This window comes from Eleutherodactylus coqui, chromosome 2 (genome assembly GCF_035609145.1).
Source record: "Eleutherodactylus coqui strain aEleCoq1 chromosome 2, aEleCoq1.hap1, whole genome shotgun sequence".
Classification (NCBI taxonomy): domain Eukaryota; kingdom Metazoa; phylum Chordata; class Amphibia; order Anura; family Eleutherodactylidae; genus Eleutherodactylus; species Eleutherodactylus coqui.
The window spans coordinates 322,688,155-322,715,364 of record NC_089838.1 but is presented as its reverse complement, the minus strand read 5'-3'; the positions used below and the strand labels follow the sequence as shown (position 1 = coordinate 322,715,364).

At 41.3% G+C, this 27,210-nt stretch overlaps 1 protein-coding gene across 2 annotated transcripts; it reads left to right on the top strand.

Moving 5' to 3' along the window:
• Positions 1-26,420, top strand: NAT16 (N-acetyltransferase 16 (putative)). 2 transcript variants are annotated; one of them, XM_066590076.1, is made up of 4 exons: positions 14-73; positions 23,194-23,555; positions 24,991-25,215; positions 25,383-26,420. In XM_066590076.1, the coding sequence occupies exons 2-4, from the start codon at positions 23,358-23,360 to the stop codon at positions 25,932-25,934; spliced, it is 975 nt and encodes a 324-aa protein (XP_066446173.1). In that variant the 5' UTR covers positions 14-73; positions 23,194-23,357; the 3' UTR covers positions 25,935-26,420. The 2 variants fall into 2 exon arrangements, with proteins under 2 accessions (XP_066446174.1, XP_066446173.1); XM_066590077.1 differs by lacking the exon at positions 23,194-23,555 and having other exon boundaries at positions 1-73.
• The last annotated feature ends 790 nt before the right edge of the window (positions 26,421-27,210 follow it).

The window sequence follows — 27,210 nt, the reverse complement described above, 5'->3', positions numbered from 1 at the left end:
TGATATAGAGAGACGGATGCACAGAGGACAGGACAGAGAAAGAATACCAAGGACTGACACCTGCAAGTCATTGGTAACACTGCCTATATGTTATATACCATGCGTATATGGAGGTGGGGGTCTGTGTACTGGGAGATCAGGCATTGTATGAGCCTGGAGGCGTGAGACCTGCAAGAAAGAGCATATGAAAGGCATGAATATTCTGCATCAGCATGCTATAGAGAGAGAAGGAAGGAGACCGGCAGTCAGTGCTGCAGAGGAGGGAGGCGGGGGGCACTGATGCCAGCAGCAGGAGCAACAGCAAGGGCATGAATGCTGGAAGGTGGCATGCCAATGTCAAGGTGTGAAGCGGGAGAGTAATCTGCCCGACACCTGTGTATTAGGATGAGGTGGGGGGTAGAGAGGTGTGGGAGTAGGGGGGTGGGGGTCTGTGTGCCCTGATGTCTATGTATGAAGATGAGAAGAGCACTGTGTATTAGTATGCGGGGGCTGTGTATTAGGATGAGGAGAGGTCTGCATGTCCTGATGTCTGTGTATTAGGATGAGGAGGGGTCTGCATGTCCTGATGGCTGTGTATTAGGATGAGGAGGGGTCTGCATGTCCTGATGGCTGTGTATTAGGATGAGGAGGGGTCTGCATGTCCTGATGGCTGTGTATTAGGATGGGGAGAGGTCTGCATGTCCTGATGTCTGTGTATTAGGATGAGGAGGGGTCTGCATGTCCTGATGGCTGTGTATTAGGATGAGGAGGGTCTGCATGTCCTGATGGCTGTGTATTAGGATGAGAAGGGGTCTGCATGTCCTGATGGCTGTGTATTAGGATGAGGAGGGGTCTGCATGTCCTGATGTCTGTGTATTAGGATGAGGAGAGGTCTGCATGTCCTGATGTCTGTGTATTAGGATGAGGAGGGGTCTGCATGTCCTCATGGCTGTGTATTAGGATGAGGAGGGGTCTGCATGTCCTGATGGCTGTGTATTAGGATGAGGAGGGGTCTGCATGTCCTGATGGCTGTGTATTAGGATGAGGAGAGGTCTGCATGTAATAATGTCTGTGTATTAGAATGAGGAGGGGTCTGCATGTCCTGATGGCTGTGTATTAGGATGAGGAGGGGTCTGCATGTCCTGATGGCTGTGTATTAGGATGAGGAGGGGTCTGCATGTCCTGATGGCTGTGTATTAGGATGAGGAGCGGTCTGCATGTCCTGATGTCTGTGTATTAGGATGAGGAGCGGTCTGCATGTCCTGATGTCTGTGTATTAGGATGAGGAGGGGTCTGCATGTCCTGATGTCTGTGTATTAGAATGGGGAGAGGTCTGCATGTCCTGATGGCTGTGTATTAGGATGAGGAGAGATCTGCATGTCCTGATGTCTGTGTATTAGAATGGGGAGAGGTCTGCATGTCCTGATTGCTGTGTATTAGGATGAGGAGGGGTCTGCATGTCCTGATGGCTGCGTATTAGGATGAGGAGGGGTCTGCATGTCCAGATGGCTGTGTATTAGAATGAGGAGGGGTCTGCATGTCCTGATAGCTGTGTATTAGAATGGGGAGAGGTCTGCATGTCCTGATGGCTGTGTATTAGGATGAGGAGGGGTCTGCATGTCCTGATGTCTGTGTATTAGGATGAAGAGGGGTCTGCATGTCCTGATGTCTGTGTATTAGGATGAGGAGAGATCTGCATGTCCTGATGGCTGTGTATTAGGATGAGGAGAGGTCTGCATGTCCTGATGTCTGTGTATTAGGATGAGGAGAGGTCTGCATGTCCTGATGGCTGTGTATTAGGATGAGGAGGGGTCTGCATGTCCTGATGTCTGTGTATTAGGATGAGGAGAGGTCTGCATGTCCTGATGGCTGTGTATTAGGATGAGGAGGGGTCTGCATGTCCTGATGTCTGTGTATTAGGATGGGGAGAGGTCTGCATGTCCTGATGGCTGTGTATTAGGATGGGGAGAGGTCTGCATGTCCCGATGGCTGTGTATTAGGATGAGGAGGGGTCTGCATGTCCTGATGTCTGTGTATTAGGATGAGGAGGGGTCTGCATGTCCCGATGTCTGTGTATTAGGATGAGGAGGGGTCTGCATGTCCTGATGTCTGTGTATTAGGATGAGGAGGGGTCTGCATGTCCTGATGTCTGTGTATTAGGATGAGGAGGGGTCTGCATGTCCTGATGTCTGTGTATTAGGATGAGGAGAGGTCTGCATGTCCTGATGGCTGTGTATTAGGATGAGGAGGGGTCTGCATGTCCTGATGGCTGTGTATTAGGATGAGGAGGGGTCTGCATGTCCTGATGTCTGTGTATTAGGATGAGGAGAGGTCTGCATATCCTGATGGCTGTGTATTAGGATGAGGAGGGGTCTGCATGTCCTGATGTCTGTGTATTAGGACGAGGAGAGGTCTGCATGTCCTGATGGCTGTGTATTAGGATGAGGAGAGGTCTGCATGTCCTGATGGCTGCGTATTAGGATGAGGAGGGGTCTGCATGTCCTGATGTCTGTGTATTAGAATGGGGAGAGGTCTGCATGTCCTGATGGCGGTGTATTAGGATGAGGAGGGGTCTGCATATCCTGATGCCTGTGTATTAATGTGGGGAGGGGTCTGTGTGTCCTGATGTCCGTGTATTAGGATGAGGAGAGGTCTGCATGTCCTGATGTCTGTGTATTAGGATGAGGAGAGGTCTGCATGTCCTGATGGCTGTGTATTGAAATGAGGAGGGGTCTGCATGTCCTGATGGCTGTGTATTAGGACGAGGAGAGGTCTGCATGTCCTGATGTCTGTGTATTAGGATGAGGAGGAGTCTGCATGTCCTGATGGCTGTGTATTAGGATGAGGAGGGGTCTGCATGTCCTGATGGCTGTGTATTAGGATGGGAAGAGGTCTGCATGTCCTGATGTCTGTGTATTAGGATGAGGAGCGGTCTGCATGTCCTGATGGCTGTGTATTAGGATGAGGAGGGGTCTGCATGTCCTGATGTCTGTGTATTAGGATGAGGAGGGGTCTGCATGTCCTGATGGCTGTGTATTAGGATGAGGAGGGGTCTGCATGTCCTGATGGCTGTGTATTAGGATGAGGAGGAGTCTGCATGTCCTGATGGCTGTGTATTAGGATGAGGAGGGGTCTGCATGTCCTGATGGCTGTGTATTAGGATGAGGAGGGGTCTGCATGTCCTGATGTCTGTGTATTAGGATGGGGAGAGCTCTGCATGTCCTGATGGCTGTGTATTAGGATGAGGAGGGGTCTGCATGTCCTGATGGCTGTGTATTAGGATGGGAAGAGGTCTGCATGTCCTGATGTCTGTGTATTAGGATGAGGAGGGGTCTGCATGTCCTGATGGCTGTGTATTAGGATGGGGAGAGCTCTGCATGTCCTGATGGCTGTGTATTAGGATGAGGAGGGGTCTGCATGTCCTGATGGCTGTGTATTAGGATGAGGAGGGGTCTGCATGTCCTGATGTCTGTGTATTAGAATGGGGAGAGGTCTGCATGTCCTGATGTCTGTGTATTAGGATGAGGAGAGGTCTGCATGTCCTGATGTCTGTGTATTAGGACGAGGAGGGGTCTGCATGTCCTGATGTCTGTGTATTAGGATGAGGAGGGGTCTGCATGTCCTGATGTCTGTGTATTAGGATGAGGAGAGATCTGCATGTCCTGATGGCTGTGTATTAGGATGAGGAGGGGTCTGCATGTCCTGATGTCTGTGTATTAGGATGAGGAGGGGTCTGCATGTCCTGATGGCTGTGTATTAGGATGAGGAGGGGTCTGCATGTCCTGATGGCTGTGTATTAGGATGAGGAGAGGTCTGTGTGTCCTGATGTCTAAGAATTAGGATGAGGAGGGCTCTGTGTATTAGTATGAGGGGGGTCTGTGTATTAGGGTCAGGATAGCTGTGTGTGTGCTGAAGTCTAAATATTAGGATAAATAGGGGTCTGTGTATTAGAATGAAAAGGGGTCTGTGTGTTCTGATGTCCATGCTTAGGATGAGGAAGGATCTGTGTATTAGAATGAGGAGGGTCTGCATGTCTTAAGATCTGTGTATTAGGATGAGGAGAGGTCTGCATGTCCTGATGTCTGTGTATTAGGATGAGGAGAGGTCTGAATGTCCTGATGTCTGTGTATTAGGATGAGGAGAGGTCTGCATGTCCTGATGTCTGTGTATTAGGATGAGGAGAGGTCTGAATGTCCTGATGTCTGTGTATTAGTATGAGGAAGGGTCTGCATGTCCTGATGGCTGTGTATTAGGATGGGGAGAGGTCTGCATGTCCTGATGGCTGTGTATTAGGATGAGGAGGGGTCTGCATGTCCTGATGTCTGTGTATTAGGATGATGAAGGATCTGTGTTCTAGAAGGGGTCTGTGTGTTAAGATGAATAGGGGTCTGTGTATTAGGATGAGGAGGGTTCTGTGTGCCCTGATGTCTGTGTATTAGAACGAAGAAGGGGCTGCATGTCCTGATGTCTCTGCATTTGTATGAGGAGGGGTCTGTGTATCCTGATGTCTATGGACTTCAATGAGGAGACGTCTGTGTATTAGGATGAGGATGGGTCTGTGTGTCCTGATGTTTGTGTATTAGGATGAGGAGGGATCTGTGTGTGCTGATGGCTGTGTATTAGGATGAGGAGGGATCTGTGTGTGCTGATGTTTGTGTATTAGGATGAGGAGGGGTCTGCATGTCCTGATGTCTGTGTATTAGGATGAGAAGGGGTCTGCATGTCCTGATGGCTGTGTATTAGGATGAGGAGGGGTCTGCATGTCCAGATGTCTGTGTATTAGGATGAGGAGGGGTCTGCATGTCCAGATGTCTGTGTATTAGGATGAGGAGGGGTCTGCATGTCCTGATGGCTGTGTATTAGGATGAGGAGAGGTCTGCATGTCCTGATGTCTGTGTATTAGGATGAGGAGCGGTCTGCATGTCCTGATGGCTGTGTATTAGTATGAGGAAGGGTCTGCATGTCCTGATGTCTGTGTATTAGGATGAGGAGGGGTCTGCATGTCCTGATGGCTGTGTATTAGTATGAGGAAGGGTCTGCATGTCCTGATGTCTGTGTATTAGGATGAGGAGGGGTCTGCATGTCCCGATGGCTGTGTATTAGGATGAGGATGGGTCTGTGTGTCCTGATGTTTGTGTATTAGGATGAGGAGGGGTCTGCATGTCCTGATGTCTGTGTATTAGGATGAGGAGGGGTCTGCATGTCCTGATGGCTGTGTATTAGGATGAGGAGAGGTCTGTGTGTCCTGATGTCTAAGAATTAGGATGAGGAGGGCTCTGTGTATTAGTATGAGGGGGGTCTGTGTATTAGGGTCAGGATAGCTGTGTGTGTGCTGAAGTCTAAATATTAGGATAAATAGGGGTCTGTGTATTAGAATGAAAAGGGGTCTGTGTGTTCTGATGTCCATGCTTAGGATGAGGAAGGATCTGTGTATTAGAATGAGGAGGGTCTGCATGTCTTAAGATCTGTGTATTAGGATGAGGAGAGGTCTGCATGTCCTGATGTCTGTGTATTAGGATGAGGAGAGGTCTGAATGTCCTGATGTCTGTGTATTAGGATGAGGAGAGGTCTGCATGTCCTGATGTCTGTGTATTAGGATGAGGAGAGGTCTGAATGTCCTGATGTCTGTGTATTAGTATGAGGAAGGGTCTGCATGTCCTGATGGCTGTGTATTAGGATGGGGAGAGGTCTGCATGTCCTGATGGCTGTGTATTAGGATGAGGAGGGGTCTGCATGTCCTGATGTCTGTGTATTAGGATGATGAAGGATCTGTGTTCTAGAAGGGGTCTGTGTGTTAAGATGAATAGGGGTCTGTGTATTAGGATGAGGAGGGTTCTGTGTGCCCTGATGTCTGTGTATTAGAACGAAGAAGGGGCTGCATGTCCTGATGTCTCTGCATTTGTATGAGGAGGGGTCTGTGTATCCTGATGTCTATGGACTTCAATGAGGAGACGTCTGTGTATTAGGATGAGGATGGGTCTGTGTGTCCTGATGTTTGTGTATTAGGATGAGGAGGGATCTGTGTGTGCTGATGGCTGTGTATTAGGATGAGGAGGGATCTGTGTGTGCTGATGTTTGTGTATTAGGATGAGGAGGGGTCTGCATGTCCTGATGTCTGTGTATTAGGATGAGAAGGGGTCTGCATGTCCTGATGGCTGTGTATTAGGATGAGGAGGGGTCTGCATGTCCAGATGTCTGTGTATTAGGATGAGGAGGGGTCTGCATGTCCAGATGTCTGTGTATTAGGATGAGGAGGGGTCTGCATGTCCTGATGGCTGTGTATTAGGATGAGGAGAGGTCTGCATGTCCTGATGTCTGTGTATTAGGATGAGGAGCGGTCTGCATGTCCTGATGGCTGTGTATTAGTATGAGGAAGGGTCTGCATGTCCTGATGTCTGTGTATTAGGATGAGGAGGGGTCTGCATGTCCTGATGGCTGTGTATTAGTATGAGGAAGGGTCTGCATGTCCTGATGTCTGTGTATTAGGATGAGGAGGGGTCTGCATGTCCCGATGGCTGTGTATTAGGATGAGGATGGGTCTGTGTGTCCTGATGTTTGTGTATTAGGATGAGGAGGGGTCTGCATGTCCTGATGTCTGTGTATTAGGATGAGGAGGGGTCTGCATGTCCTGATGTCTGTGTATTAGGATGAGGAGGGGTCTGCATGTCCTGATGTCTGTGTATTAGAATGGGGAGAGGTCTGCATGTCCTGATGTCTGTGTATTAGGATGAGGAGGGGTCTGCATGTCCTGATGGCTGTGTATTAGAATGGGGAGAGGTCTGCATGTCCTGATGGCTGTGTATTAGGATGAGGAGGGGTCTGCATGTCCTGATGTCTGTGTATTAGGATGAGGAGGGGTCTGCATGTCCTGATGGCTGTGTATTAGGATGAGGAGGGGTCTGCATGTCCTGATGTCTGTGTATTAGGATGAGGAGGGGTCTGTGTGTCCTGATGTTTGTGTATTAGGATGAGGAGGGGTCTGCATGTCCTGATGTCTGTGTATTAGGATGAGGAGCGGTCTGTGTGTCCTGATGTCTGTGTATTAGGATGAGGAGGGGTCTGTGTGTCCTGATGTTTGTGTATTAGGATGAGGAGGGGTCTGTGTGTCCTGATGTTTGTGTATTAGGATGAGGAGAGCTCTGTGTGCTGATGTCTGTGTATTAGGATGAGGAGGGATCTGTGTGCTGATGTCTGTGTATTAGGATGATGAAGGGTCTGTAAGTCCTGATGTCTGTGTATTAGGATGCAAAGAGCTGTGTGTGTCCTGATGTCTGTGCATTTGTATGAGGAGGGGTCTATGTATTCTGATGTCTGTGTATTAGGATGAGAAGAGCTCTGTGTGTCCTGATGTCTGTGTATTAGGATGAGGAGAGCTCTGTGTGTCCTGATGTCTGTGTATTAGGATGAGGAGAGCTCTGTGTGTCCTGATCTGTGTATTAGGATGAGGAGAGCTCTGTGTGTCCTCATCTGTGTATTAGAATGAGCAGAGCTCTGTGTGTCCTGATGTCTGTGTATTAGGATGAGGAGAGCTCTGTGTGTCCTGATGTCTGTATATTAGGATAAGGAGAGGTTTGTGTAAAAAGATAAGGAGTGGTCTGTGTATTAAAATGAAGAGGGGGTTTGTGTATTAGGATGAGGAAGGATCTGTATATCCTGATGTCTGTGTATTAGGATGAGGAGGGGTATGTGTATTAGAATGGATGAGAAGAGGTCTGTGTATTAGGATGAGGAGAGCTCTGTGTGCTGATGTTTGTGTATTAGGATGAGGAGGGATCTGTGTGCTGATGTCTGTGTATTAGGATGATGAAGGGTCTGTAAGTCCTGATGTCTGTGTATTAGGATGCAAAGAGCTGTGTGTGTCCTGATGTCTGTGCATTTGTATGAGGAGGGGTCTATGTATTCTGATGTCTGTGTATTAGGATGAGAAGAGCTCTGTGTGTCCTGATGTCTGTGTATTAGGATGAGGAGAGCTCGGTGTGTCCTGATCTGTGTATTAGGATGAGAAGAGCTCTGTGTGTCCTGATGTCTGTGTATTAGGATGAGAAGAGCTCTGTGTGTCCTGATGTCTGTGTATTAGGATGAGGAGAGCTCGGTGTGTCCTGATCTGTGTATTAGGATGAGGAGAGCTCTGTGTGTCCTGATCTGTGGATTAGAATGAGGAGAGCTCTGTGTGTCCTGATGTCTGTGTATTAGGATGAGGAAGGATCTGTATATCGTGATGTCTGTGTATTAGGATGAGGAGGGGTATGTGTATTAGGATGGATGAGAAGAGGTCTGTGTATTAGGAAGAGGAGAGGTTTGTGTAAAATGATGAGGAGGGGTCTGTGTATTAAAATGAAGAGAGGGGTTGTGTTTGGGATGAGGAGGAATCTGTGTGTGCTGATGCCTGTGTATAAGGATGAGTAGGAATCTGTGTATTAGGATAAGGAGGAATCTGCATGTCTTGATGTCTATGTATTAGTATGAGAAGGGGGGAGCTGTGGATCATGATATCTGTGTATTAGGATGAGGAGGGGTCTGCATGTCTTGATGTCTGTGTATTAGGATAAATAGCAATCTGTATATTAGGATGAGGAGTGGTCTGTACCCCATTATCTTGATTCCATCTTTGCCGTGGCCCCTTTTTGTCGTTTTTCCTCCGCTTCTCCTCAGTAACATTATTTCTGATACTCCAGACACATCCAGAGCTGCATTTACATTACAACTTCTGCACTTAGAGCTCCAAGCACCCCCTGCTTGTTCTCTGGCTGCACATAGAAAGTAGTCCGCTGCTCCTCATTCCGTGGTCTTTACTACAGAAGGGGCCGCACACTGATCTTCTTTGTACATTGGGACTGTAATGATTGTAGCTGCTGTTAAAAATTGTGGCTTTGGATGTAACTAGAGTAGAAGAAGCAACAACCTAGCAGTTGGCATGGATCACTTTGTAATTCTTCAGACTGTGCATGTTTCAGTCCTTACTGTAATTCTTGTGTTCTATTCCTGAAGATCAGGATGAGCAATATTCTGCAGGGCACAGCATTGTAGCAGGAGACCAATGAAGAGAGATAAGCCGTGGTGACTGTTGGTAAGCGATGCTGCACGTGATTGCCAGATATGGCGTCTTCTTCAGCACTTCTTTAAGTGTGTCAGTGACTATTTCTGCTCATGGCACTACTGAGTGTGATGTCTTCATGCAGTAATTGGTTTGCATTGTGTGCGGAGTGACAACAGGAGTGACGGGGTGATATGTGGCAGTGACCCACTTATCTGCAGGCTGGTGTATTAATCAGTGTAGGGTATATTTAGAGCATCCAGTATATAGTGATACTGTACATGCAGCTGCTATGGGGTGACCGCCGGCCACCCTGCTGGATCCTCATATTAGGTTACATGGGAGCGAGGCATACAGAATAAAGTGCCAACTGCAGCAAAATATTCCCCATCCATATGTCAGTCACCCTGTATAACTCCCCCCTCCACCAAGATCAATCCTCTGCATCACCCATGCTGCCCATCCATCACACATTTCATTTGTTCTGGATAGATAGATAAACAACCATGTTACCCCTGAAAATAAGACCCTGTCTTATCTTAATTTTTGCCCCAAAAGAGACACTAGGTCTTATTTTCAGGGGAAGACTTATTATACGTACCCAGCAGTCTTGATCCACGTTCCTCCCGCTGCTCTCCACAGCTCCGACATGCTTCCCGCAGTCCTCAGCCGCTCGTACAACATCACTTCCTGGTTATGGGATTCATCCATCCAACCTACAGTAAGGCGACGGCTGTGATTGGTTCTTCGACCGCTGCTCAGCCAATCAATGTGGCGCTGGATGAACCAATGCAACAGTTGTGATTGGTTTATCCAGCGCTACATTGATTGGCTGGGAAGTGATTGACGAACCAATCACAGCCATTGCTTCTTGCAGGTGGGATGTATGAGTCCCGTAACCAGGAAGTGGTGCTGTACGAGCGGCTGAGGACTGCGGGAACCACTCAGAACTGTGACAAACCTCTGGAGAACAGTGGCAGGGACACGGACAGGGCTTACTTCATAATGTACCCTTTTTTTATGTTGTGTAACTAGGGCTTATTTCGGAGAATAATAGTAGTTCTATTCTTATACATAGGGGGCAGTATTATAGTAGTTATATTCTTGTACATAGGAGCAGTATTATAGTAGTTATATTCTTGTACACAGGGGGCAGTATTATAGTAGTTATATTCTTGTACATAGGGGGCAGTATTATAGTAGTTATATTCTTGTATATAGAGGGCAGTATTATAGTAGTTATAGTCTTGTACATAGGGGGCAGTATTATAGTAGTTATATTCTTGTACATAGGGGGCAGTATTATAGTAGTTATATTCTGGTACATTGGGGGTAGTATTATAGTAGTTATATTCTTGTACATAGGGGGCAGTATTATAGTAGTTATATTCTTGTACATAGCGGGCAGTATTATAGTAGTTATATTCTTGTACATAGGGGGCAGTATTATAGTAGTTATATTCGTGTACATAGGAGCAGTATTATAGTAGTTATATTCTTGTACATAGGAGCAGTATTATAGTAGTTATATTCTTGTACATAGGAGGCAGTATTATAGTAGTTATATTCTTGTACATAGCGGGCAGTATTATAGTAGTTATATTCTTGTACAAAGGAGCAGTATTATAGTAGTTATATTCTTGTACATAGGGGCAGTATTATAGTAGTTATATTCTTGTACATAGGGGGCAGTATTATAGTAGTTATATTCTTGTACATAGGGGGCAGTATTATAGTAGTTATATTCCTGTACATAGAGGGCAGTATTATAGTAGTTATATTCTTGTACATAGGGGACAGTATTATAGTAGTTATATTCTTGTACATAGGAGGCAGTATTATAGTAGTTATATTCGTGTACATAGGGGGCAGTATTATAGTAGTTATATTCTTGTACATAGGGGGCAGTATTATAGTAGTTATATTCTTGTACATAGGAGGCAGTATTATAGTAGTTATATTCTTGTACATAGGAGGCAGTATTATAGTAGTTATATTCTTGTACATAGTGGGCAGTATTATAGTAGTTATATCCTTGTACATAGGGGGCAGTATTATAGTAGTTATATACTTGTACATAGTGGGCAGTATTATAGTAGTTATATCCTTGTACATAGGGGGCAGTATTATAGTAGTTATATTCTTGTACGTAGGAGGCAGTATTATAGTAGTTATATTCTTGTACATAGGGGGCAGTATTATAGGAGTTATATTCTTGTACATAGGGAGCAGTATTATAGTAGTTATATTCTTGTACATAGGGGGCAGTATTATAATAGTTATATTCTTGTACATAGGGGGCAGTATTATAGTAGTTATATTCTTGTACATAGGAGCAGTATTATAGTAGTTATATTCTTGTACATAGGAGCAGTATTATAGTAGTTATTTTCTTGTACATAGGAGGCAGTATTATAGTAGTTATATTCTTGTACATAGGAGCAGTATTATAGTAGTTATATTCTTGTACATAGGGGGCAGTATTATAGTAGTTATATTCTTGTACATAGGAGGCAGTATTATCATAGTTATATGCGTGTACATAGGAGGCAGTATTATAGTAGTTATATTCTTGTACATAGGGGTCAGTGTTATAGTAGTTATATTCTTGTACATAGGGGCAGTATTATAGTAGGTATATTCTTGTACATAGGGGGCAGTATTATAGTAGTTATATTCTTGTACATAGGGGGCAGTATTAAAAATAGTTATATTCTTGTACATAGGAGACAGCATTACAGTAGTTATATTCTTGTACATAGGGGATAGTATTATAGTAGTTATATTTTTGTACATGGGAGGCAGTATTATAGTAGTTATAGTCTTGCACATAGGAGGCAGTATTATAGTAGTTATAGTCTTGTAAATAGGGGGCAGTATTATAGTAGTTATATTCTTGTACATAGGAGGCAGTATTATAGTAGTTATATTCTTGTACAAGGAGCAGTATTATGGTAGTTATATTCTTGTACTTAGGGGGCAGTATTATAGTAGTTATATTCTTGTACATAGGAGGCAGTATTATAGTAGTTATATTCTTGTACATAGGGGGCAGTATTATAGTAGTTATATTCTTGTACATAGGGGGCAGTATTATAGTAGTTATATTCTTGTATATAGGAGCAGTATTACAGTAGTTATATTCTTGTACATAGTGGGCAGTATTATAGTAGTTATATTCTTGTACATAGGGGGCAGTATTATAGTAGTTATATTCTTGTACATAGGGGGCAGTAATATAGTAGTTATATTCTTGTACATAGGAGGTAGTATTATAGTAGCTATATTCTTGTACATAGGGGCAGTATTATAGCAGTAATATTCTTGTACATAGGGGGCAGTATTACAGTGGTTATATTCTTGTACATAGGAGCAGTATTATAGTAGTTATATTCTTGTACATAGAATCAGTAATATAGTAGTTATATTCTTGTACATAGGAGGCAGCATTATAGTAGTTATATTCTTGTACATAGAATCAGTAATATAGTAGTTATATTCTTGTACATAGGAGGCAGTATTATAGTAGTTATATTCTTGTACATAGGGGGCAGTATTATAGTAGCTATATTCTTGTACATAGGGGGCAGTATTATAGTAGTTATATTCTTGTACATAGGGGGCAGTATTATAGTAGTTATATTCTTGTACATAGGGGGCAGTATTATAGTAGTAATATTCTTGTACATAGGGGGCAGTATTATAGTAGCTATATTCTTGTACATAGGTGGTAGTATTATAGTAGTTATATTCTTGTACATAGGGGCAGTATTATAGCAGTTATATTCTTGTACATAGGGGGCAGTATTACAGTAGTTATATTCTTGTACATAGGAGCAGTATTATATTAGTTATATTCTTGTACATAGGAGGCAGTATTATAGTAGTTATACTCTTGTACATAGGGGCAGTATTATAGTAGTTATATTCTTATACATAGGGCGCATTATTATAGTAGTTACATTCTTGTACATTGTGGCAGTGTTATTGTAGTTATACTCTTGTATATAGGAAGCAGTATTATAGTAGTTATATTCTTGTACATAGGAGCAGTATTATAGTAGTTATATTCTTGTACATAGGGCACAGTATTATAGTTTTTCTATACTTGTACATAGGGGCAGTATTATAGTAGTTATATTCTTGTACATTGTGGGCAGTATTATAGTAGTTATATTCTTGTACATAGGAGACCGTATTATAGTAGTTATATTCTTGTACTTATGGGGCAGTATTATATTAGTTATTTTCGTGTACATTGGGAGCAGTATTATAGTAGTTATATTCTTGTACATAGGGGGCAGTATTATAGTAGTTACATTCTTGTACATTGTGGCAGTGTTATAGTAGTTATATTCTTGTATATAGGGGGCAGTATTATAGTAGTTATATTCTTGTACATAGGGGGCAGTATTATAATAGTTATATTCTTGTAAATAGGGGCAGTATTATAGTAGTTATATTCTTGTACATAGAGAGCAGTATTATAATAGTTATATTCTTGTACATGGGGGGCAGTATTATAGTAGTTATATTCTTGTACATAGGGGGCAGTATTATAGTAGTAATATTCTTGTACATAGGGGGCAGTATTATAGTAGTTATATTCTTGTACATAGGGGGCAGTATTATAGTAGTTATATTCTTGTACATTGGAGCAGTATTATAGTAGTTATATTCTTGTACATAGGAGCAGTATTATAGTAGTTATATTCTTGTACATAGGGCACAGTATTATAGTACTTCTGTTCTTGTACATAGGGAGCAGTATTATAGTAGTTATATTCTTGTACATAGGGGGCAGTATTATAGTAGTTATATTCTTGTACATTGGAGCAGTATTATAGTAGTTATATTCTTGTACATAGGAGCAGTATTTTAGTAGTTATATTCTTGTACATAGGGGGCAGTATTAAAGTAGTTACATTCTTGTACATTGTGGCAGTGTTATAGTAGTTATATTCTTGTATATAGGAGGCAGTATTATAATAGTTATATTCTTGTAAATAGGGGCAGTATTAAAGTAGTTATATTCTTGTACATAGTGGGGCAGTATTATAGTAGTTATATTCTGGTATATAGGGTGGCAGTATTATAGTAGTTATATTCTTGTACATAGGGGGCAGTATTATAGTACTTATATTCTTGTACATAGGAGGCAGTATTATAGTAGTTATATTCTTGTACATAGGGGGCAGTATTATAGTAGTTATATTCTTGTACATGGAAGCAGTATTATAGTAGTTATATTCTTGTACATAGGGGGCAGTAATATAGTACTTATATTCTTATACATAGTAGTAGTATTATAGTACTTATATTCTTGTACATTGTGGGCAGTGTTATACTAGCTACATTCTTGTATATAGGGGGCAGTATTATAGTAGTTATATTCTTGTACATAGGGGAGCAGTATTATAGTAGTTATATTCTTGTCCATGGGGGGCAGTATTACAGTAGTTATATTCTTGTACATAGAAGCAGTATTATAGTAGTTATATTCTTGTACATAGGGGGCAGTATTATAGTAGTTATATCCTTGTACATAGGGGGCGGTATAATAGGAGTTATATTTTTGTACATAGAAGCAGTATTATAGTAGTTATATTCTTGTACATAGAAGCAGTATTATAGTAGTTATATTCTTGTACATAGGGGGCAGTATTATAGTAGTTATATTCTTGTACATAGGGGGCAGTATTATAGTAGTTATATTCTTGTACATAGAGGGCAGTATGACAGAAGTTATATTCTTGTACATAGAAGCAGTATTATAGTAGTTATATTCTTGTATATAGGGGGCAGTAGTATAGTAGTTATATTCTTGTACTTGGAAGCAGTTTTATAGTAGTTATATTCTTGTACATAGGGGACAGTATTATAGTAGTTATATTCTTGTATATAGGGGGCAGTATTATAATAGTTCCATTCTTGTACATAGGGGCAGTATTATAGTAGTTATATTCTTGTACATAGGGGGCAGTAATATAGTAGTTATATTCTTATACATAGTAGTAGTATTATAGTAGCTATAGTCTTGTACATTGTGGGCAGTGTTATATTAGCTACATACTTGTACGTGGGGGCCGTATTACAGTAGTTATATTCTTGTACATAGAAACAGTATTATAGTAGTTATATTCTTGTACATAGGGGGCAGTAGTATAGTAGTTATATCCTTGTACATAGGGGTCAGTATTATAGTAGTTATATTCTTGTACATAGAAGCAGTATTATAGTAGTTATATTCTTGTACATAGGAGGCAGTATTATAGTAGTTATATTCTTGTACATAGGGGGCAGTATTATAGTAGTTATATTCTTGTACATAGGGGCAGTATTATAGTAGTTATATTCTTGTACATAGGGAGCAGTATTATAGTAGTTATATTCTTGTACATAGGGGCAGTGTTATAGTAGTTATATTCTTGTACATAGGGGCAGTATTATAGTAGTTATATTCTTGTACATAAAGGGCAGTATTATAGTAGTTATATTCTTGTACATAGAAGCAGTATTATAGTAGTTATATTCTTGTACATAGGAGGCAGTATTATAGTAGTTATATTCTTGTACATAGGGGGCAGTATTATAGTAGTTATATTCTTGTACATAGGAGGCGGTATTATAGTATATTCTTGTACATAGGGGGCAGTATTATAGTAGTTATATTCTTGTACATTGGAGCAGTATTATAATAGTTTTAATTTTGTATAAAGGGGGCAATATTATAGTAGTTATATTCTTGTACATTGGAGCAGTATTATAGTAGTTATATTCTTGTACATAGGGGGCAGTATTATAGTAGTTATATTCTTGTACATTGGAGCAGTATCATAGTAGTTATATTTTGTACATTGTGGCAGTATTATAGTATATTTCTGTACATAAATGTTAAAATACCATTTTTGCTGCTTTCTTGTCTTTTTGTTTTCATACCTCTAGTTTTATCATCCTTTCCATCTCTTGCCATAATAGTTTCAGCCATTTATCTTCCTGTAGCTTATTAAGTGCAGTTGATAATTACCGTATGTCACTCAATGTTATAAATGAATGTTTCTAGTGAACAGATGAATCTCATCTCATTGCACTGAACAGATTGACTTTGCCGGCAAGAAAAGTTTCCTAAATGTTATCTCTGCTCTCAGCAAGTCTCGTTATTTACTACAGTATAATCTTTGTCACTCTGTAAATTTTCTTAGATTTGCTTACATATATCTAGTGTCAAGCGTCTCTCTCGACTCTGGGGTTTGTCGTGGTTAGTCTGTGTTGGCCGACATTCAAATAGTTTCCAGGAGTTCTGAGATGACGTTTTGTCTGTGTTTGTTCACATGTCATGTACAGTACTATCTCCGGGGACTCTGGATAATTATCATCTTCTTTGTGTGAATGGTTAGAAAAGAATTCCAAAAGTCAAAACAAAAAATATAAACTTGGGAGTTATTCTCTACCCGTTTATCGAATGGCAGCTCTTTATCTATTTAGTAACTGCCCGGGGTCATATAATGGGTACTGGTGTAATATTTCTACACCGTAAGTATGGGTGGAGACATGGGTTGGCCGGACTGAGCTACAGGGGACGGGCAGGTCACTCCCACAGCTGCGGATTGGCTGATGCCCCCCCACAGATCCTTAGAGACACATGTACTGGCTCTCCCCGCTTACAGCTCACACATCTCCTCGCCCCGACAGTCACTTTCCCTGCTTCTGTGCTCCCATCTCACCTCCTGGAGCCCCGCTGTACCGATCCCACTATCCCTCTCCACCCCTCGCTGCCGTCTGCTTCCCATGTCTGCTTCCAACCATGCTGTCACTCTCCCCATCGGTGGCGGCAGGGGAGAGGGGCTACTATGTGGAGGGGCCGGGGCTGAAGATGGGATAGCCCCACAAAGCAACAACAGCCGACTGTCAGCGGGCAAGTAACTGTCCGGCAAGGAGGATTGAAGCGCCGTCTGTGGCATATTGCCAGCCAAAGGGTGAGCCAGGCAGGAGCTGAGGGTCCGGGGCTGAAGATGGCACAACAGCTGCACAAAGTAGGAGCCTGTCACCCAGCGCAATTAACAATGAGGATGGGACAGGACACAGCAGAGACCAGGAGCCAATCGGCAGATAAGGGTGTGACCGGAGCGTTACCTTCAGCTCTGCCCGGTCAACCCCTAGCTTCCGGTGTCGACATATGACACCAGTACCCATATGATGACCATAGCTAGATTATGCCATTAGAAACTAAACTATTATTCTCATTTATTGTAAACTTGAGTGATAGAAGTGATTTTTCCAGAAAGTAGGTGTAACCATGGTGTCACATTCATCTTAAAGTGGTTGTCCAAGGAGGAGACATACTATACTTAGCAGATCAATCAGTCTCAAAGTCTTCACATCTGTCCTGGTTCCAGCAATACGACATGTGGCATGGCCCTTCTGTTGCCCATGATGTCATTGAAGGGGCCTAATTATTCAACTCATTTCAGTGGCTGCCAGACTCCTTCTCTTTCTCTTCTTCAGTTATGGCAGAGAAGGTGGCTCACTTAGTTATTGATATAAGCAGCCAGCACCTTACAGTGGCTTTACAGGCAATGAGATGTCAATACCAAGTGACCCTGTTGCAGAATTGGGCCAGTAGTGATGGTTCCAATAGTGCTGGACTAGTTAAGTATTTAATCTTCCTGGACAACCTCTTTGATCTCCATTTTTGACCCCATGTGTCACATAATTTATAAAAGTTAGAGTTATACTTTTCTGTTACAGAGCTCCAACTTCCCAGTGTAGACATAGAGGTGAATGCTTAAATTTTGGTTGCCTGCAGCTACCAACAGTGGGAGCTCAGAAGCTTACCATATATGGGTTTACTATTGACTTCAGTATATGAGTTGTATATAGTAAGCTCCTAAGCTCCCCCTAGAGGTGACTTCAGGAAGTTAAAAATGTATCGTAAGTTTATGTTGATGCACTTTGGCTGCAATGGTTGACATTCAAACAAATTGTATGACTTAATGCACTGGTAAAGCTCGGTACATAACATACTTGGACATTGTTCAGATTTTCATATTTATATAGCAAAAAAGAAAAAAAGGATTACAATTCTTGTAATTTGTAGTATGAAGCTAGGATCTTGGAAGAAAATAGAACCATGAAAAACATGCGGTTTTGACTAAAAATGTAATTAGAAATTTCAAACATAAACAAAAATGCAAAGGAAGAGATGAATAAAGCTTATAGAACATTGCTGAACTAAATGGATCAATCAATGAATTAATTTAAACAGAAGAAATAAGAAAAAATAGACAAGGATGTAAAATATAACCAAAAAAGTTATGGAATTCACTAAAGGGAAAAAAAGCAAAGCTAAAATTAAAAAGAAGAAATTACTCGAAATCTGAAAAAAATGTATTAAAAAAAAACATAAATTATGTAAGTAATTAAACAACATAAACTGCTGACTAGAATATTATTAAAAATATCGGACATAAATGACGAAAGAAAGGAAGATATGAGAAAAGTTTAATAAATATGAATTCATTTTTTCATTACTTCTTTAATTAAAAACAAATGACAGTTAAGCCAATAAGTACATAGACTTGGAAAAAAATAATAAAAAAGCTAAAATTAAATTTAAGAAATTACACCAAAAAGTGAATACACTGAAAAAATGTATAAATGATGGAAGTTGATAAAATAATGAAATCAAAGTAATAAAAAAATTAAATGATAAAAAAGCTGAAATTAGCAATTAGAAAAAATGCAAAAAAAAATAAATATATATATATATATATATATAAATGCTGAAAATCATTATAACATTGAAATTTAAAAATATAATAAAAAATGGAAAAATAATAAAAAAGCTAAAATAACAATAAAAAAGAACAATAAAAACCCAAGTGCAATAAATAAAAAAAGATAATGAAATCAATGAAAAAATAAAAAACGAACAACAACAAAAAATAAAATCCTAATTTAGCTTGTAAAGAATGGGCTGTATTTTTATCCCATTCCTTAATTCCTTTTCTAGCGCCTCCTGCCTGTAGCTGTTAGGTTTTACATTCATTCATGGCATTTGTTTTTAGCATTTCTCGTTTCTCTCCACTTGAATTACCAGTTTTTTTTCGGCCTGGCCTCTATATTTGGCCTGATCTCCCACCGTAATAGAACATCCTGTTCTGAGTATTCTATTTTTCATGATTTCGTTCTGTTGGCAAACCCATTGATCTCGCTTCTGACACCCACTCCTGGATCGTAATGAAGAGATTAAAAATAAAAATCCTGTGGGGTTCCACTAAGAGCGTCAACGGTGCTCACAAAGATAATATATTCCATCGTGATCCTCTCTTAGCACTCCAGTCATTAGGAGGCAGAATTTTTAGACTTGTTTACACAATGCCAGTCTTCTGCTAAATATATTCCGAAATGTGAGAAAATCAGACGGTGACAGCCAATAATGAAGGTTGGCACGCTGTCACATTGATAGGTAGTTTGTTATCTACTCAAAGGGGATGGAGAGGATCTAAATATTTAAAGGGTATTTCATCAATTTTTTTTATTTTTGAAAATCGGTACCTTTTATGCCTTTAAGGACATGCTTCCCCCCCCCATTTTCAGCCCCCCCTTTTTATAAAATCCTAATTCTTTTATTTATCCATCGACATAGATGTCTGAAGGCTTTTTTTTTGCGAGATGAGTTGTGTTTTTCAATGGTGCTATTTAAAGTACCATATAATGTACTGAAAAACTTTTAAAAAATTCTAAGTGGAGTAAAATGGATAAAAACGAGAAAAATGAAAACAAAAACCCTGAAATGCCGCCATCTTTGAGTGAGTCTTGTTTTTACGGCGCACAAATTGCGACAAAAATGACACGATAACTTTATTCTATGGGGCAGTCTGATTACTACCAGAGATGAGCGAGCACGCTCGTTTAAGGCTGATGCTTGATCGAGATCTCTCTCACTCTCCCCCCCACTCCCACCCACCGTCCCCCACGCATGGTGCTCGGTCGAGTAATCAGTTACTCGACAAGACCGATGCTCGATTGAGCATCAGCCTTAAACGAGCGTACTCATCTCTAGTTACTACAATACCAAACGTATATAGTTTTTTTTTTTGCTTCACTACTTTTATCTTTTTTCAAAGATATTTAATTTTTTTTAATTATTTTCTGCCGCCGTCTCCTGACAGCCATAACTTTTTTTATTTTTCTGTAGACATAGTTGTGCCAGGGCTCATTTTTTACCGGACGTCCTGTAGTTTGTGCTAGTACAATTTTAGAAAACATACAACATTTTGATCGCTTTTTATTGCACTTTTTCTTGGATACAGGGTGACCAAAAAAGCGCATTTCTGGCGTTCTTTATTTTTTTTTCTAATGACATTCATTGTGCGGGGTGATCATGCGTTATTTTGATAGATCGGACATTTACGCATGCAGCGATAGCAAATATATATATTTTTGTTTTATTATTTTGATTCTTTTATTATAAATATGGTTGAAGGGGTTTTTTTTAACTTTTATTGTTTTTTTTTGATAATTAGTACAACTTTATTAATCTTAGTTTTACTTTTCTTCTTAGTCCCCAGAGGGGACAACAACTTGTGATGCTTTGATCGCTCATGCAGTATGATGTAATGCCACAACATTACACCACGCTGCGATTGGGCAGGCAGTCTATCAAGCCACCCCATGGACATGGCTTGATAGACATTCTGCAAAGACAACCCTGGGGCCTTTCAAAGGCCCCTGGCTGCAATAACACCCGCACAGCTCCCTGCCAAATCATCGTGGGGGGTGGGGTGGGGCCTATGGGGCCCCTGAAAATCAGCTGGGTGATTTAAATGCTGCTGTCAGGATCGGGATCACAGAAGCTCTGATCTCAGCCGTTTACCTAAGATGTTACAGTCAGTAGGGACTATGGCACCTAAGGAGCCTGACATGAGGATAGAGCTACCCCTCAGTCCACTCATTCATGCCTCCAGCACTGTGATTAAGAAATATATACATTAATAGATTGCCCATCAGTGTATTACTAAATATTCCAAAATATAAGACAAGTGATAAAACAGCTTCAAACTCCGTACTGGAACAAAATAAAAACTCTAAATATAGTTTGGTATGAAAAAAAGCCCCCCCCCCCCCCCCTACAGAAAGATGGATAAAAAAGGATTTTCCAACACTAGGGTGTAAAGGCCATAAAATACCAAAAATATGGCATACTGACCAGTCGAATGTCTCCCTGTCCATTGCAGCTGCTCTAGCCTCCACCTCTCCATAACCAAGACTACAGCTGTCATTTATTGTGCACATGACCCCCCATCCAATCAATTAAACATTTCAGCAGTGCTCCTGTGCGGAATGGTGCGTGACCTCTGAAGCCTGCGATTAGTTGATTGGTCGTGTGCACAATGAACAGTATGTGACAGCTGCAGTAACTTATGGCAGGGACCAAAGCAGCTGCAATGGACCCAGGGGACATCTGACTAGTAAGTACACCTTATTTTGTTATGTTGTGCCCTTCCCCGCCCTCACTCATTTTTTTTTACCCAGTATCAGAAAATTCCTTTAAACAACAAATGATAAATGATCTTTCAGAAAATGATGCCAAAACAAACTACAACTCACCAAACAAAAATGAGCCCCATGCAACTATATTGATGGCAAAATAAAAATTAGTTATGGTTTTTGGAAAGGGGCAAAAAAAAACACAACCAAAAAAAAAGGTTGGTCTTTAAAGAACGAGAAAAAAATCCCACTGAAAGAAATAAGACTTTTTAGGTGCAATTTAAAATCCATTAACTAGAAAACTTTGGGGCAAATTCATTATTAAATACAACAGTTTTCTGGCACACATTCTGCCAAAAAACTGTCTTACACTCTGTGAGCCACATTTACTATGTACTTTAGACACTTTCTGACACTTTTTCATCTCATCCCCAAAGGGGGTGTGGTTTTGTGGAAAGGGGTTAAGCCTAAACTGCTCCTGACTGCACCAAAATTTTGGCACAATTTTTGACATAAACTAAGCCAACTAATAGATGGTATTAATGTCGACTAGACAGTCTTAGAATTTGGCAGATTTACGATCCAGCATGAGTCACGGTAATGACCTGTCGCATTTTAAGCACTGTCTAACTTTTAGACAGTATTAATAAATGTGTCCCTTTGTTGTAGGTTTTTGAATCTCAATGCCAGTGACAAACCGTTGGCAGTTGTGGCACTGGTTTTGAAAGAAAGCAGTTGTGGTTTTTAATCCTGGCCAACCTCTTAAGAATTTTTGGCATTGCTATGGTCTGGGTCATTCAGATCGGTGGATGGGTCTCACGTAGAGAACAAAACTAGGATTAAGGCTTTGTTCGCAATAATGTCATGGCTTCCATTAACTGGGCCATGACAGCTAATTTGGAATTGTCTCCAAATAGATCCCAACAAATTTTGGAATCCCATTAACTTATAATAAAGTCAGTAATCCATTATTTTGATGGCAAGAATAATGCTGCAGACTAGGCTATTCTTACCATCAAAATGTTTTTGAACCGTGACAAAATGGGGAAAACACCCTTAGGCCTCATTCACACGATCGCGGTTTTAGCGCAGTATAGGCACGTGAAAAGATCACGTCTAATAGAACCAATGGTTTCCTATAGAACTGTTCAGATGAATGAATTTTAGATACGCAAAAAACTCGCACCTAAGGTCCATGATGCAAGAAAAGATAGGACCTGACCCATCTCTGGTACGTGCTGTTCAGGAGTTTCTATAGACTCCTATGGGAGCTGGATAACATGCACCATGCGGCTCTTGACCATGTGAAGGGGCAAATTCACTGCTAATTAAGTTTGAGACTTAATAACTGGAAATCGCCCATTCACACCATCTGTAGTGCAGTATAGTCATGTTTCCATGATTCTGGACATTGTATCCATCACAGGACCAACAACGATCCATAAAAGTCAGTGGAACCAAATACGACCTTCATGGTCACAGTTAATTCCCATTCCAAAAATGCAAAAAGCTGCCCCCTGTTGCCATAATATTCTAACATTCTATAAAAAGCCAAAAAGGCATAGCTGGAGATACAAAGTTTTGGTAAAAAGATCATACAGAAGATGAGCGAGTAGAATGCTAGGAGTATAAAGTGTTTTGATTTTGCATATTTGCTTTTTTGTCTTTTTGTGAAATTTTCTCCATAGATCTCCTGTGATATCTTAGTACAAAGATCCATTCTCCGCAACATCTCAAGTTCACCCAGTGTCTTCTAGCTTGCTTGGCCTACTGGTGGCAGTGATCTCCCTCACTATTTCCGTGGCTCCTTCACTCTCTCTTCTTTGGCGTTCCTGGCTTTTCTGGCCTCCAAATGAAGATTGAAGCTATACCTGGTGCCCCCCAAGATGGGGATTTGGAATTTGTGCTAGCCACCGAGAAGGAATTTGAAGAAATTGTGTCTATGTCTCATGGGATCTATGGAGGACTGGATTATCTGCCAAGTCGTTACCACAGTTGGATCAATGAAAAAGACCGAATGGTTGTGCTAGCCAAGAAGGAAGGAGATGTTGTAAGGAAACACAATGGTTGAAAGACACCTCTACTTTTCATTACACTTTTTGAGCTACTGGGCTTCCAACTTGCCCTACGTATTGCTTATGCCCATGGGTATATGTTGACTAACATCACTGTCTGCTGTCTCTGTCCATGGATACTGCCCTGTCCCTGAGCTCCTTTCTTCAGGCATTGGTATGGACTTTAGGAGCTCACAAGGGCCATTCACACAGCCATTGGTGTAACACAAAGAACTTCTTGTATTATCCATTGAACTTTGATCTCGAATTTGCCCGATTTGCTGTGTCAATGGTCCTTCCAATAGACGCCATAAAATGGTATTAAACCCAACGAATGAGCAGGAAAGACTGAATGTCCAAATTAATCCACACCTTTCCAAAACAGCATCGCTATTATCAATTTTTTTAGCAAAAAATTGTATTTCCCAAATTTTTACTTTTTTTTTATCCAATTAAACATATCTGGATTAACGAGGGTAAACTTGAATTCCCCTCCCAGCACCACCCACGCTTTTCCTGGTTAAACTTGATGGACTTATGTCTTTTTCAACTAAATACTATATAATTATCTATATGTGTACCAAAAAGGTCATCAAAAATGCTGGTGGTTGCCTAATTCCTAATTATCTATACACTGAATTACCAGCCATGATGGAACACATGACCATAAAGTTGTGAATGAACGTGTAGGGTTGTTAAAACCTATAGGGTGGTCCAGTATTTTAAAATATCTCCCATCTTTGGATCAAGAAAGCCTCCATTTGTTGGACACCCCATTGGTCACCCAAAAGGATATGCAGTGCTGTAATGTTTCTCCTCTGTTGCTTGTGATGCCCTCTACTGGAGAATTAGAGCCATCAGAGATAAATCTCTAGAACCTTTGAACTCTATTGCCCTGCATGGATGGATTATGGACTTAGCTTGGAAGCCACAATTGGCTTGGCTCTAGTTAGGAGAAGAGGGTGGTCCTGAGAAGGCGAGTCTAGAATATTGTATATACATGGCATAAAAGGGCCACACTGAACCTTTACAATAGAAAACAAAACAACCACCGCGATATCAACAGATTCCATCATCAGTATTTTATTGAACTGGGGCTTTTGTTACCCTTATGGATGCCTTTTTCTAAGAACCTGATTAAGAAAGATCATAGTAGCACCCACATTAAAACTCCAGAGGGGAGTACTAGACCAAGCAAATCACAGAGGGAAGCATACAAAGAGCTTATGGAATGGGCATCCACCATGTCAGTGAGATTTGCTGCCCCTGGTTCTATAGTGATGGAAACTTGGATTAGTTTTTAGCGTTCAATACTTCTCACAAGACGCATTTATATGTTCTTAAGAAGATCAGTTTGGCCCATAACATAGCTCTTTTTTGGTGTCTTAGTGCATAGAGATGCTAATATTTTGTCTTCGACTTCAACTCTAGATTGGCCTCCTCTCCATGTTCGTTGTGGATGATGGGGAGACGGCTTTGCTTGAAGGACTGCGAGTGGCACCATGGGAGCGAGGCAGAGGTGTTGCAGGAGTTTTGCAGAGGTTCTGCTGCCAAATGGTGAAGCATCGATACCCAAGTGTCAGAGTCGTGAGGCTGACACGAGATGACAAGCTAACTCCAAAGGAGCTTAACAAGTATAGAGTCATTGCTAAACAGGTATGGCCATGGTATGGTGGGACAAGGTGGTGGTGGACAAGACTTGCAATATGAAGCTTCCTACTTAGAATACACGAGTAGAACTTTAACAAAATTTTTCTCTTTTTTTCCCTCCCCCCTTTCTGTCTATGTTGACATTTACATGCCATCTCACATTTATCACACAGGGCATACTGCTTGTCCGTTTCAATGCACCCGAGTTTTCCTCACGTTTATCCTCCATACCACTGCCCGCCGGGCCATCTCGTCCATCTCCACCTATCCTCCTGTCTCCTGAAGAGGTCCATGCAGTTTTTCTGGAGCGTGGTGGGCTGCTGAAAGACCTGTTGCCCCACAAGACTGTCATCCAGGACTGGCAACCATTCCAGGCTCTACCTGGGAATCATGACCTGCTTCACCGCAAGTCCCTTCGTTGGATGGCAGATGATAATGTTCGACCCCGAGTGGCTTCTCTTTGCACCCCACCCTTTCCTGTTCCAGCAGGGCCGCTCTGCTTCTACCTCAACATTGATGTCTTTGGTTCTGGTTTGCGAGGGGCACAAGAGCAACTGTTATCTCATCTAGCTGCTCATGTTCCCGGGCTGCCAGCAGATGTAAAATGTCAGCTCTTCCTGCCCCCAACTATGTGGAGGCCCATGGCTGATTTTTGCACTTCTGTGCTGGGTTTTCAGCTAGAAAAAGGTTACACAGAGCAATATCTGCTGGAGGCTGATATATAGAGGGACTTAGATGCCCTTAAAAGCTCCCCTTATAGAAAATGAGGGTTAGAAGCAAACCCAATCCACATTATAATAGCCACTTCCAATGGCTAAGCCCACCCATTAGATGTACCTAGCCCCTTACTTCCACATCACTACAAATATATGTTTGCCCATATATGTAAAATCAATCCTATATTACCTAGATTCTACTCAACAACATATATATGTGTGTGTGTGTGTGTAGAGGGATCATAGGATGGTGAACATCATTATATATTGTCACAATCAGCTCCTCATAGGTGGGGCTTCAAAAACATGTGGGTGTGGCTAAGTGTTGATTGGGTGGAGCTAGGGCAGTTTGTCCCCACTGTATATAGGGAAAGAAACCTTTTCTTTTCGTACTGTTCTGCTAACATTGCACTATACGTATGAGTGTACGTGTGTGTATATATATTTAACAATATATATATACAATATATATTTATACAGGGGGCTAGGGGAAGTGTAAGGTATAATCAGGGGGAGGGGTAGGGATTTTATACTCTGCACTGAAGTTTCCGAGTTTGTGTGATAAAATATTTCTATATTTATTGCACTTTTTTCAGACGGAGGGTAAGGCTGATGCCATGCACTGTGTATATATACATACACATACACGGTTTATATAGTGTAACCGCAGCTGTTTAGATGTGATATTTATGTGTATATGAGAGATATGTAGACTTATGCAATAATTTGCACTGCACATGCTGACGTTAAAGTGGACCCAACATCTTCACGTACTGGTAGATGCCATTTTGTAGAGCAAAATGGCTTAATAGATATTAGTACGGGCACAAAGATACATTTTAACATACCTGCTAACACTTTTTTGCGTGCCTATTAACCCTGGGTTTGGGTAGATCTAGGCGGCCATTATGAGGCCTGTAATAGGCTGTTGGCGGGTGTATATTATATTAATGGATAGTATTAGTATAATATATGTTTATAGATTTTATGGTGTGTTAACATGCAGTGGCCATGTATGGCGTTCTATAGACTCTCAATGACAATACCAGCCTTATACCATTGGAAGAGCACTTAATATTCAGTTGCCACCTTCACTATAGGTTAGGACTACCCTTTTTGTAGTTTTAGTGGTCCCTGAAGATGACTCACTCTTGAGTGGTCCCTGAAGATGACTCACTCTTGAGTGGTCCTTGAAGATGACTCACTCTTGAGTGGTCCTTGAAGATGACTAACTCTTAGGTGGTCCCTGAAGATGACTCACTCTTGAGTGGTCCTTGAAGATGAC